At 45.1% G+C, this 13,053-nt stretch overlaps 3 protein-coding genes across 3 annotated transcripts; 1 reads left to right on the forward strand and 2 right to left on the reverse strand.

Moving 5' to 3' along the window:
* Positions 1 to 474: 474 nt before the first annotated feature.
* LACBIDRAFT_181144 (glycosyltransferase family 2 protein) lies at positions 475 to 3,775 on the forward strand (the record flags this gene model as incomplete). The annotated part of the gene is made up of 18 exons (XM_001873407.1): positions 475 to 740; positions 791 to 932; positions 986 to 1,056; positions 1,108 to 1,262; positions 1,314 to 1,376; positions 1,424 to 1,463; positions 1,516 to 1,588; positions 1,637 to 1,672; positions 1,725 to 1,879; positions 1,978 to 2,046; positions 2,105 to 2,153; positions 2,204 to 2,332; positions 2,390 to 2,467; positions 2,518 to 2,667; positions 2,719 to 2,849; positions 2,908 to 3,363; positions 3,417 to 3,527; positions 3,583 to 3,775. 18 exons carry the CDS (start codon positions 475 to 477, stop codon positions 3,650 to 3,652), a joined length of 2,244 nt encoding a protein of 747 aa, XP_001873442.1. The 3' UTR covers positions 3,653 to 3,775.
* A 146-nt stretch (positions 3,776 to 3,921) lies between these two features.
* On the reverse strand, positions 3,922 to 5,631 carry LACBIDRAFT_320901 (uncharacterized protein; the record flags this gene model as incomplete). The annotated part of the gene is made up of 3 exons (XM_001874032.1): positions 3,922 to 3,927; positions 4,001 to 4,014; positions 4,068 to 5,631. 3 exons carry the CDS (start codon positions 5,629 to 5,631, stop codon positions 3,922 to 3,924), a joined length of 1,584 nt encoding a protein of 527 aa, XP_001874067.1.
* A 4,247-nt stretch (positions 5,632 to 9,878) lies between these two features.
* Positions 9,879 to 10,040, reverse strand: LACBIDRAFT_301240 (uncharacterized protein; the record flags this gene model as incomplete). The annotated part of the gene is made up of 1 exon (XM_001874033.1): positions 9,879 to 10,040. The coding sequence occupies one exon, from the start codon at positions 10,038 to 10,040 to the stop codon at positions 9,879 to 9,881; it is 162 nt and encodes a 53-aa protein (XP_001874068.1).
* Between the last annotated feature and the right edge of the window lie 3,013 nt (positions 10,041 to 13,053).

The raw sequence follows: 13,053 nt of genomic DNA on the forward strand, positions 1-13,053 counted from the left end.
AACGTCGACCGTCTCTACTCAATACTTATCTCTCTTTTTTCTCACCCACTCAGGTTTGTGCGGCCATCACTCTCCTTACCCTTGCCCCTCTTGCTCCTCCACTTTCTGCGCTAAATCTCCGCAACAATGGCCTACCGCCAAAACCAAGATCCTTATTATGCCGCACACCAAGATAATTCACATCCCCCATTTCCTCAGCACGGCAATACTGGTGTTGCCGTCGACTACCCTCCCCCAGCCGGCTATGGCCAACGTAATGACTACGATGCAAACTGGGACGCAAAGTCCTACCAGAGCAGTTATGCTGGTTCCCAGGCGCACCTGAATCCTTATGAGATGGCCCAAGTCAATGCCACTCCCCCAGTCCCAGGCGTACGGTTCCAGCAGCAGCCGCAATACCCTCCGCAGCAGCAGCGCCCCGGAATGTACAGAGATCCTAGCAGCGCAGGCTGGTCTGACGCACGGGACAAACTCATGAAACGTAGATCTATCAAGCAAGTTCAGCTTGTTCATGGTAATCTTGTCCTCGATGTTCCCGTTCCCACAAATATCGTCCCCGATGGAAGACCCGACGAAGAGTTTGTCAAGATGAGGTACACTGCTGCGACTTGCGACCCTGACGATTTCATGTCTTCTCGTTATACCCTCCGGCCGTATCTTCTTGGTCGCGAGACGGAGTTATTTATTGTGATGACAATGTACAACGAGGATGAGGTACTTTTCGTCAAGACCATGAATGCGTGAGTTTGCTTTCCACCTGACTTTACTATCTCTTTATCGTTCATTACAGCGTGATCAAAAACATTGCACACTTGTGTGGTCGCAACAAGTCCAAGATGTGGGGGCCGGAAGGTTGGAAAAAGATCGTCGTATGCGTTGTTTCCGATGGACGCAACAAAGTCAACAAGCGCACTCTACAAGTCCTGAATCTAGTATGCGTCTCCCTGTTCTTTGAAAACCTGCCATTCATTTTCTATTCTCTCAGATGGGTTGCTACCAAGAAGGCATTGCGAAGGATTCAGTCGGCGGCAAGGACGTCACGGCCCATATCTACGAGTGAGTTTTTCGTGGAGTGGTACACACATCGCATTCAACCTCTCGCCATAGGTACACCACCAGTGTTATTGTCACAGATACAGGCGAAGTATCTAAAGGCTCTTGTCCCATCCAAGTGCTTTTCTGTCTCAAAGAACAGAACAAGAAGAAACTGAATAGTCATCGATGGTTCTTCAATGCATTCGCTCCCCTGTTGAAGCCCAATGGTATGTATTGGTTCAATGTTTTTGAAAAATCTTTGTCAACAGACCCCAAAGTCTGCGTTCTCCTCGATGTTGGTACCAAGCCAACTGGTACATCTATCTACGAACTTTGGAAATGTGAGGTCTTTTCATCACAATCAACCAATGATTTACATTTCCCCAAGGTTTCGATAAACACTCTAATGTTGGTGGTGCCTGCGGAGAGTAAGTAATGCCGATTACACTTACCATGGTTGTGGTAATGATAAGTATGCAGGATCTGTGTCGATGTCGGTCGTGGCTGTGGTCTCCTGCTTTCAAGCCCTCTTGCAGCCTCTCAGAATTTCGAGGTCAGTACGCCCTTGGATTTTTTACGCTTCAAGTCTCAACCCTTGTAGTACAAAATGTCCAACATTCTTGACAAACCGCTCGAGGTGCGTAGCTTACAATCTTCAAGGCATAACCAAACTGACCTCATCTCCGTAGAGCGTATTTGGATATATCAGTGTGCTTCCTGGAGCCTTCAGTGCCTATCGTTACCGAGCTCTCCTCAATGGTCCTGATGGCAAGGGTCCACTTGCGTCATATTTCAAGGGCGAAACTATGCATGGCGCTGGTAGCGATGCTGGCCTGTTTGGTGAGTCTTATGAACCATGATTATTCTACAATGGTTCTAACTAAGCTTACAGAGGTAACGAACTGGTTCTTTCAATGTGCTATTCTAACCCCATCATCAGAGGAACATGTATCTTGCTGAGGACCGTATTCTTTGCTTCGAAATTGTCACAAAAAAGCGTGAGGGTTGGATGTAGGTGGCTTCCTCTTTTCTGAAGACATTTTCGAAATAACTCATGGTCAATTGACAGCTTGAAGTACGTAAAGAGTGCAAAAGCTTCTACTGATGTTCCAACCACCGTAAATTTCCTTCAACTTTTTTGAACTTCACTGTTTTATCTATGTTTCAGGTGCCGGAGTTTATTTCGCAACGTCGCCGATGGCTGAATGGTTCACTTTTTGCATCAATACATGCAACGGTCTTCTTTTTCCGTATTTGGTCCTCCGGCCAGAATTTTTTCCGCAAAATTGTGCTCCAGGTAAAAATTAATGTACTCAGCGTGCTTCCTTTGCGCTCACCCTGTGTCAACTTCCAGTTCGAGTTCATTTACAATGCGGTTCAGCTCTTGTTTACGTGGACGTCCCTTGCAAATTTCTACTTGGCTTTCTTCTTCGTACGTTGCAATCGACAGTCTTTTATGCCGCTCATTCACCACCGGGTTAGCTGGTGTCATCGGCTACGACAAGCTCATCGCAAAACGCTTTCAATTTCCTCAGTAGTGGCGCTGGCAAAATCGTTTTCGAAATTTTTCTCAATCTCTACATTGGTCTTCTCTTTCTCGTGTTGGTTTGTTCCCTTGGCAATCGACCTCAAGTGAATCTTTATTATTTCAATTCTTGGATTTTGGCTTATATTACATCAAAGGGCTCGAAATGGGCATACAGTATCGCCATGATCTTGTTCGGTCTATGCAATATCATAACGACCTGGTGCGCTGCCTTCACCGTTTACTTGGCTGTTCCCCACGATGCCGCAGGATGGAAGGACTTCCCCAAGTATACGTTTACCATTGCCCTTCTCAATCGAAGTGAATCTGATCATTTTATGCAACAGACTCTTGAAGACGACTCCTGCCCTTCAACAAATCGTTGTTGCACTTGGCGCCACATATGGTTTATACTTTATCAGCTCCTTCATGCACTTTGAACCCTGGCACATGTTCACAAGCTTCCTTCAGTATATGTTCCTCCTGCCTTCCTACGTCAACATCTTAATGATGTACGCCATGTGTAATTTGCACGACGTGACATGGGGGACCAAGGGAGACAACGGGGCTGCCAAAGATCTTGGCGGTGCGAAAAAGGTTAAAGGCGATGACGGGAAAGACATGATGGAGGTGGAAGTGCCTACAACTCGTGAAGACGTCGACCAGTTGTGGGTTGCGTCACGAAACTCGTTGAAAACTCGCCCCCCTGACGAGAAGGAACATCGTGACGCTGCGACAAAGCAAACTGACCACGACAGAAACAGCAGAACCAACGTCGTCCTTGCTTGGGTTGGATCAAATATGTACGTCGATATACGACTTCACAAACCTGGTCTGACCTTGTTAATGCATACAGGCTTTTGATCATTGTCTTCACTTCAACCGCATTCTCTGAATGGGTCGCTAAACGTATCAACACCGGCGATAGTGCTTTCAACCCTTATCTGACCTTCCTATTCTACGCATTGTAGGCATCTTCCTTCGTAATTTTGTTGTGGTCGGCCAACTATTTTTTTTTTCAGCGCTGGGCTCTCAGCAATACGCTTCACAGGTTCCTTTTTATACCTGATTTTCCGACTGTGCGGCTTCTAGATTTGGACTTTTGCCTCCTTCGATATTATAATTGGCGTGGATCTGTCACAGGAATGATAACCCTGCTTGTATTGTTATTTATACCCTATGTTACCCCCATACGCAAATTGATTTTGCAGGATGAAAGTAGTGCCTTGTGCGCCTCCTTTTTGGAGTTGTTGTATGTCTGACTCCACTGACCATGGATATGAGCAAGAGGTGACCTCAATAATGTAGGCCAAGGGGGTACAGAAGGTAAAAGACAAAATATCCACATGGTTAATTCCAATTTAACCCTATAGGACATACAGAAATAAGCGGCAAAATCATCTGCTTTCCTTCGCCTTTCGAAATGACTTGTATCTATACGTTGTAGGCAAAGGCTAATTGCCTATAGTCAGGATACGAAATCATGTCAATTTCAAATCACACATACCAGCTTCCACCCTCGCTCGCATTTGCGATCTTGCTATGGCTTCTGGAGGCTCGCGTGAGTCACCAGAGGCAGCAGTGCTATCTGACTGCGGTCGGGATGACCCCTCTGTGAATGTGCGCAGCTCATTTACATATGTGGCCAGTTCACGGCTCAAGGCTACAATCATTTCCTTTCTGACCCCAGCATCGAGAGACGGGGTGCCAGGTTGTAATTGTTTTGTTTGCTCTGGTGATAGCAGGGAAGGGCAAGCCCACCGGAGATAGATTTTGTTGTGGCAACCCTTGGTGAAGAATTGGGGGGAATGAAAAGATTCTGCGACAAGGTTGAAACTGCTGAAAAGGGTGGCACATCCATGGCAAGACAATTTCGATCCACCAAGATAGTGGTATGGAGTAGGGATGGGGTGTTGGAGATGATACACAAGTAGGGTGCATTCAGCATGAACAGCTGCTTTTATGGATAGATTAGTCCCTTTCTTCAATGTTATCTCCTCTTTATCCAGTTTCTCTTTCAGCCGTTTCAGTAGCTCATCGTAAACTGGTAGCTCCTTCTGTTCTCCTTGAGGAAAAATGACAGGGAGGATGTTTTGTGGGGAGAATGAGAGGGATATGTCCCAACAAGATGCTGGCACGGAAACCACAGTAAATTGACCCTGGAGGAAAGGCAAGAGTCGGTGAGACCAGGCGATGTGTGTGATGGTGTGAATATGGTGGTGAAGGGTAAAAAGCTTCTCAAGCAAGCACCGCAGAGACCATTTCCTGTTCTGGTCAGCACCTAAAAGTAAGACATGAGTTATAGCTTCATAAATGCAAAATGTGAGGCCAGACTCCCAAAGCAGGTCATCCCACTGGGTCAGAATATCCTCTTTTCCTGCAGCATTCAAATGATTCCACCAGGCCCGACTCATCTCATCAATTGTCTGGATCAAGTCAGTGAGGCTATTCGTTGGTTTGTCGTTCCGCAGCAGATCCTGAATGTGTTTCAAGTACCAGTGTGTAAGATGCAGAAGCTCAGCATCCTCAGGGCTAGCTTGCAACTTTTTTGTGGTGGTCTCAAATCTATCTAGAATTGCAGGTGCCCTTTTGACAAAGCGCTGGCGGAGTTTGCGGTACGAATACTCATAGATAGTCCTCTGAAGTTGAAATTCGTGGTCGGCGCGCAACTGGGTTTTATTGGGGTCAGGGGATGTTTCGCTATCAGGTGGTATTGGTGGAATATCTAGAACTTTTCGGAGTTCCTTGAGCTGACCCCGTATTTTGCAGAGATGGGTGGCAACGGTGGCTGGTACATTCTCGTTGGAAGAAACATGCAGGGTCACAGCATTCGGGTCCATCGCCAATGATACAAAATAAACTTCCTTGGTTTCTTTATGGACGCAAATAGCAGCAAGAGCGTCCAAGAGGTTCATCAATCGGTCAGGGTCCTTGAGAAATGGGTGGCCAGATAGATGCGGCCCAACGTCGTTATAGCGTCGCTCTGTTGACAAATGCGATACATCGCCGGGGCGACCAGAGAGTAACAACAGATAAAACTCTGGCGGCATAGTATTTTGATTCGGAGGCATCGTGGAGAGAAGTGAAGAGAGTTACCAAGCTCGACCAAACAGGCCGGAATGAAAAGCCAAATACTTGGGTCGCTACACCGCCAATTGGCGCACAGGTTGATGGCGGGTTGCCAAATTTCCTGATGCTCATCAAATCTGTCACCTGTGAGTTACCTGATCCACATGCTGTGCCCAGGCCCAGCTGGCCATCAGCTGGTTCATATATGGGCACCAGCTCTGCTGTAAACGTAGCGACCACCTTACCACAAAATTAGTATAACTGCTAGATTTCACTCAAAGGCAAGGGCTATGTAAGAGACGGTTAATGTAGTGCTTTTGCACTTTGAAATATACATTAGTCGTACGCAAATACAGCTTGTAACCGTGCACAGTGAGCGAAATTTCACCCAAGTCATTTCAAACTCAGACACTCTGCAGGTTCAAATACTTCCAACCCCAGCTCAACCTTCCTCACTCTCACCTTCCGTCTCCGGCACCATTCTTCTCTGTCACCACCGTCAATAACCACCAGCACCCTGCATCAATCGTTCAAATGCCCTCAACGATGCAACACCAGGTAACCAGCCCATCAGCGCACCACATTTCAACAGGATGAAGACAACCTGGCACGCCAGCGGACATGCCACATTGTCCAGACGGTGACGGCGCAAATCATTGTCACTGTCCCCTTGAAATAAGGTGAGCAAGGTGACTGCTGTACCCCTTTCCTTTTTTCACATGAGAAAGCAGTGCCACGTCGCCGTCTCAACTTGCAACAGACAAATGCCGACAAATGAGGACGACCAACGATGGTGAATGTCCAGGTGAGTAACACTATACCCCTCTCCCTCCGTTTTTGACTAAAGGAGCCCAGGCCATATTGCCATCGGCAATGATCTACAACAACGAACGACGTCGAGGTGAGCAAGACGACACCCCTCCTCTCTTTTTTTCACATAAGAAACAGGGGCCACGTCGTCGACGGCAATGTGACAACTAGCAACGGACCAACGATGAACGCCGAACAACGTCGCGTCACACCCCTCCTTTTTACCTTGTTCGTGCATTTGTTCTAGGTACGTACCCAGTAACCCTTCATGATGGCCTACCAACTCATCCAATGCCTTATTACAGATCAGCCCACTTGACACCACCACAAACAGTGTCAACCTATATGAGTAGTAGATAAAGTAGCTGTATATAACTCTTGTGTAGCCTGTTGTCAAAATGCAATCTATTCTTTTGTTTATGTTCTCAAATTGAAATAAAGCAAGGTGCAAATGAGGATGAATAAATTTATGAAAATGAGATGTAAACATGTAAACCCCGGTAGCTCATACCCAGCCCAATATACCAGCATTCCCTGAATGACCACCTGTCCTCAACATCTCGCTCCACCCCGGGGACAGGTACAGTCGTGGACAAGCAAAGCCCACTAATAAAAATGGAAATGTATTGATGGCTACCAAAGTGCCCGGAAAACGTGCAGATACGTTGAGGGAAGCTTCTGGCCAAATTTCAGCCAAGTCTCACGAGCCGTTTTGGAGAAAATGGCCATATACAGAAATAGACCCTAAATTTTTGGCCGGACACCAAAAAGTGCCAAGAAAAATATGAAAAATAGCGGAATCGCTTCCTTTCACGGAGAACAATCTGCCCATCAAGTTTCGAAACAATTTATGGAGCGGTTCTTCTGGAAAAAATTGCCAAACATTGACCCAAATTGGGCACTTAGTCACTTTTGATGTGACATCTATCATGGGACTAAGAAATTCCATCACACTAGGCTCTACTAGGCTTTCTCAATGCAGGGAAACAACAGGGAAATCCCTTTCTGATAGAATCTTTGCCCTTTCTGAGTAGCTTCCAGCTGAAGCCCAGCACAGGTACCAACTTTCGATAATTTCTGGCCGGTTTCAACCTGTTTTTCTCCTTAAATATTGCAGTTTTTTAGTCGAAAATTTTGGCCACGCCAATTCCTCGTGGGAAAAACTTCGGAGGTGCGTTTTTCGACGCATTTCGCAAATCTGAGCCAGAATCTGGAAAAATCTCAGCTCTAGATACATTATTTACCAAGATACCGAATTAGTGGGCTTTGCTTGTCCACGACTGTATCCCTGGTGCCATGCTGTGTTTAGTGCGAAGTTCACACGGCGCCCAGCTGTCAACGGGTTGATGCGACATGGAAACTAGGTGTGATTACATCATTTGATCCAGGTGTCTGTGACCTGGCCACCATTTGGTGGTGTACCCATACCTCAGGCTCCTAAAAGCAGCCACTCATCTCGCTCGATGAGCCTCTAATACTATTAGCTGTATGACTAATCTTATGATGTGATCATTGATGGGAGTGAACAAATAAATAAAGGTAAGGGCTCGAGCTCGCAAGAGAGCGGCTGCCGGAAAAGTCAGTCAGGGAGCTCGGAGATCATTGATTAACCCTAACGTTGGGTCCCAACTCCAAGGCCTTTCTGGACCTGCGTGACAGATCTTTGTTTGGACTTGGGGCTCGAACCCAACAGTGAATGGGTATGGAGTAATTACTCTACGATGAAAGGTCCAGAACTGTGCTGCAGCAGAACCACAATAATATACTCATCATGCCCAGTCTCCAATATGGACATTTCACCAATGTCATGTCAGTCCAAAACTATATACAGTTGAGTGCAAAAAGAATGAAGGTTGGTTCATTTTTCTGGTTCTTTCTAAGAATCTATTGTACCTCAAATGTATTTGTGTATTCTTTTACATTATGTAGTTGTGTTACACTTCCCTTGGTATGGACTAATTTCAGTGAAAGCTGGAGCCTTGAGAAGGTTTTTATTCTGGAGGCCATTTTTGGCATCTGAAAAAAAAAAATATGTGCTAACTGGGGAGGTAGCCAGAACATACCTCTGGTCAACTTGAGCCTATCAAAGAATCAGTCAAAAATACTGAGCAGTTAGGTCTGTAGACGCTTTGGAAAATGGCTTGTTTTGTCTAAAACAGGCCAAAAATGACCAAAATAGCACAAAATGACCATTTTCTGGAGGCTCTACAAGCATAACCGCTCAGTATTTTTAACTAATTCTTTGATAGGCTCATTCAGGTTGACCAGAGGTATGTTCTGGCTACCTCCCCAGTTAGCGCATATTTTTTTTTCAGATGCCAAAAATGGCCTCCAGAATAAAAACCTTCTCAAGGCTCCAGCTTTCACTGAAATTAGTCCATACCAAGGGAAGTGTAACACAACTACATAATGTAAAAGAATACACAAATACATTTGAGGTACAATAGATTCTTAGAAAGAACCAGAAAAATGAACCAACCTTCATTCTTTTTGCACTCAACTGTAGATGCCAGTAATATTTTTATGAACTGAGGCTTAATCCTTTCATTTTCCACCATTATCAAAGAATGAGCTTCTACTGAAGTTCACATAAGATATTACAGTAAATTTCTGTACAACAAAATTCTCCTAAATGAGAGCTTTCTAACACAGATTTTTTTGTGGAAAACGGTAAAGAACTGACGAAGATAGATGGAGGGCTGCTCTGCGCCGCTATACTCATGGATATATCCGTACTGTGGCTTATCCAATCCGTGGGTGGGAAAATCCACAGATCAGGTACGGATAATACCCGGATCTATCCATGACAGTCCCTACTCTGCTCACCACTCAAAGAGGAGTGTGGGATAGCAGCAAATAGGGTCAGCCTCTGGCGGACCCCAAGTTTTTATGTGAGGAGTGGTGTGCCTAGGTACAATGAAGAGCAATAGGACATTACCTTGCTTGTCAAGGTCTATTTCCATGGTCATAATTATGTAAGCCATCATACTGTCCCCCAAGGTCATATATCGTTTTTATTTCAGCCGAAGCATTAGAGACCACTCTAGACTGGCTGCCAAACACAACCAAGCAAATCTGTTGTGCCCTTTTATTTCAGCCGAAACATTAGAGACCGCTCTAGACCGCCGCCAAACCTAATGGTGCAAATTTGCCATCCCCAGTTGCTGAGAGATTTCTGTGATACTTACTCAATCTACTGTCTTCAACAAATCTGCTCAAATTCTTCAACTTATACAATACTACTTACTAGTAACAATACTGACCAAAAGATGATAGATGCCTGCTACATAAGTAGTGGGTCACACTTTTTTTGTAAGTACAAGCTTCAGACCCATCCACTTTCATTGGCTGCGAGGAGTGAACCACATAAGTGGTTCGGCGACAAGCAGCCAATAAAAGATCACAAACTTACTCTCATTTTTAATCACCATAGCGGGCTTCAAAGCACCTGCAGGGGCACTACAGTGATTATTATTTTTTTATTCTGCATGACAGCTAACTGCATAATCGTAGACCACATCTGAAATTTCACTTTGCGCCTTTGTCTGTGCGTAAACATCTGTTTTAGGCCGTGGCTATGTAAACCATGACACCAATTCATGTGCACTGCCCATTGCTCCAAGTTCTATCACTGTTTCGGTAGTTGCTCCAAATGCTCCAATCCCGCCCTGCACGTCATAAGGGTGGAGCAGTTGGAACTTGCCAACTTGGAAGGGCATTCTACCTAATACAGTTGTTTGTACAAATAAAGGTGCACAAAGTAAAATTTAGATATGGTCTATGATTATGCAGTTAGCTGGAAATACAAGCAAGGTTTTTGTTGACATTGGAACAATGTCAAACTCTAGTACTAAATTGGTGTCTTAGCTTGTATGCAATAGAGTCATGGGATGTGGTGGGTGGGTGACGAAAAAGCTGCTCAAAATTTGAGCAAGGTGAAGCGTTGAGGGTTGTAATTGTCTTGTAGTCATTGAAGCTGAGGAAAACATCTCAGCTGACCTCACATGATGTATACTACCTCTGACTCAGCATTTGCTAGACCCTAGCACTGAGCCGAGGAACAGCATGGAAGCCTGTGTATATATTTCAGCACCAATGACTCTGAGTAAGAGATCAGAGCTGTGTGGGTGCCGACTTCTGAATGGCGAGGCCATTCAGAAAGTGTTTGACCTTGTGCAGAGGCCTCCGAAATTGCTCCTTACCCTTGGAACCTGCAATTACGCCAAACATTTCCTTTAAAGGAAGTTATGACAAATCTTTTCGAAAATATAAGGGGAAAGTTTCTAGCACATAGTTTACACTGTTTCATGGAAATATATGCCGGAATGGTGTAGTGGTTAACTGTGGATTCAATGCTGCTCATGAGTCATGTGATGTGGGTTTGATCCCTGCCTCTGACAATTGTTTTCTGTGGCACTTGTCTTTTATTTACTTATACATTAGGTTCTGAGGTTAGAGTTAATGGTTAGGTTAGGGATATTTTTCTCCCTGCGCAGTAGCACATTCTGAGTTAGGTTAGGAGGTCAGGGTTAATGGTTAGGATAGAGATATTTTTTCCCCTGTGCAGTAGTGTGTTCTGAGTTAGGTTAGGAGGTTAAGGTTAGGTTAGGAGGTTAGGGTAGGTTAGGGTAGGTTAGGAGGTTATGGGGCTCGAGAACATGCGGTAGCATGTTCTCGAGCTGACTTAGGGCAATGGCAGCCCTAAGTCATGTGAGACTACCATATATGGAAGGTTGGTGATCACCAATACATCACATGTGTCATAGTGGGGGAGAGCAAGGTCACTTTTTGCAGCAGCACCAGAGCAAAAACTCACGGCGCAGCACTGAAGCCCCAGTGAAGCCACCTGAAGATTGGATGCCCCAAACCTGCAGCAGGCTAAAGCAAACACCCATGTAGGGACTCGGCAAAACCAGAGTGCCTATTGCACTGTGCTGAAGTGTCAGCAAAGCCACAGGTGGAGAAACTGGTGCACAACAGTGAGAAAGGGAGTGCTCAAGCCAAGCTCAAGCAAGCAGGACATGTCACATTTTGTCGGAGTGAACAACTTCAAAGTTCGAATTCACCTACCAAGTACTAAAATCTGCACACCCAGAAAATGAGGAGCCCTGAAGTTAAAAAAGTTCTCTGCCTGCTTGTACCCCATGTGGCATCAGATGCCAGAGCCCTTCGGCTATTCACCAATGCCATCAACAACCCTTCCCAAAGCAAATTTGCCACTTGCGTTTGGTCAGTAATCAAGGATAACTGGTCTGGCACACCACATGAGCTATCCCACGTCAAATGGTTTCACAATTTTGCAGACTCTTGTGCCTCCCAAATCTGTGTCATTCTGACATCTCTAGCAACTGCCCACTCTGCGCACAAAGCCAAGTATAACAGTGTGCGAAATGTCAAAAAGTGCTTTGGCCAAAGCTTGGGATTCACCCAGCAAGGCCGCCAATCGAACTCAGCTGACTTTGCGAACATTCCTGAAACTACTGCCACCACGTACCCAAAGAGCAAAGCATACCCCCCCTTAAGCACTGGATGTACGAGACCCATGTGATAAAGAAAAAATGGGAAAAGCATCTTACTTCTGGTCAGAGACCTGACCCCCAGGGCCCCAGAAGCCCTATCTACCAATGATTAAAGTTGACACCAACTTGATTGACCATGATGTGCCCCCCAGAAAAAGTCACTGATTTCAAGACAGCAATGGCACATTAGTTTGTGGTGTCTACAGAAATTTCTGCCCCAATGAAGATGTCCTCCCTGTGGTTGATGGCATTGTTCAAGAGAATGTTTCAAATTGAAAGAATGTTTGGGCGAGGATCTCTTTGACTTTCTATAATCACCCCTAATCAGCCACTTTAGATGGAGGACCCTGGGTCGCCAATCCAAGTTGGGTTTTCAGCTGGTGCGTGTTAGGGTACCATCTCCAATTGTCCTTTCATTCTCATTCCCTCAGTTCGACATACAAATCTTTCGCTTATCTTTGTATCACCTAACTAATAGTACTAGTTGTATTCAAACCCTACTGTTACTTGAATAGTTGTATTTTAGTCACTGTACTCAACGCGTTGATGAACACATTCAAGCATGGTTCACAATTCACGTGTTATGCACTTGTTTGGATTACAAGCTGTTGTTAGGTTAGAGTCACAAGGCTTTGTTGTAGTCAAAGGTCTAGCCAAACATTCCCCAACTCAGCAATGTTTGTAAGCCTCTGCTAGATATGCTTAGTGGTGGGCAGGCCCGCCCAGTCCCCGACTCTTTTTTTCTGTGATCAGCCAAAGGGGAATTATTTCTTTTCGAGTTTGTAATGCCACACACTTTACTTTCTTTGCAAAGAAGAGCGAACTTTGAAATCCCTCGTCACATTGCATTACTTTGGCTTTCTAACACAATTTGAAATTTAGACAAAATTTAGATACCAACAAAGCCAAGCATCTTTGACAGACAGTTATGCCAGCATCTTTAGATTTATAATTAGCGGTGTTCAAACACTCCCCTTGAGAACCTGCATTTACATCGATCACACCAGCATTAAACGAGAGGATACAAGTAAGAGGCGCCAAAGTCCTCGAACATTCCACTGAGTTGTAATTTGTTAGACACAATTTAGATCACCA

The sequence above is a fragment of the Laccaria bicolor genome, genomic scaffold (assembly GCF_000143565.1).
Source record: "Laccaria bicolor S238N-H82 LACBIscaffold_1 genomic scaffold, whole genome shotgun sequence".
Lineage (NCBI taxonomy): Eukaryota > Fungi > Basidiomycota > Agaricomycetes > Agaricales > Hydnangiaceae > Laccaria > Laccaria bicolor.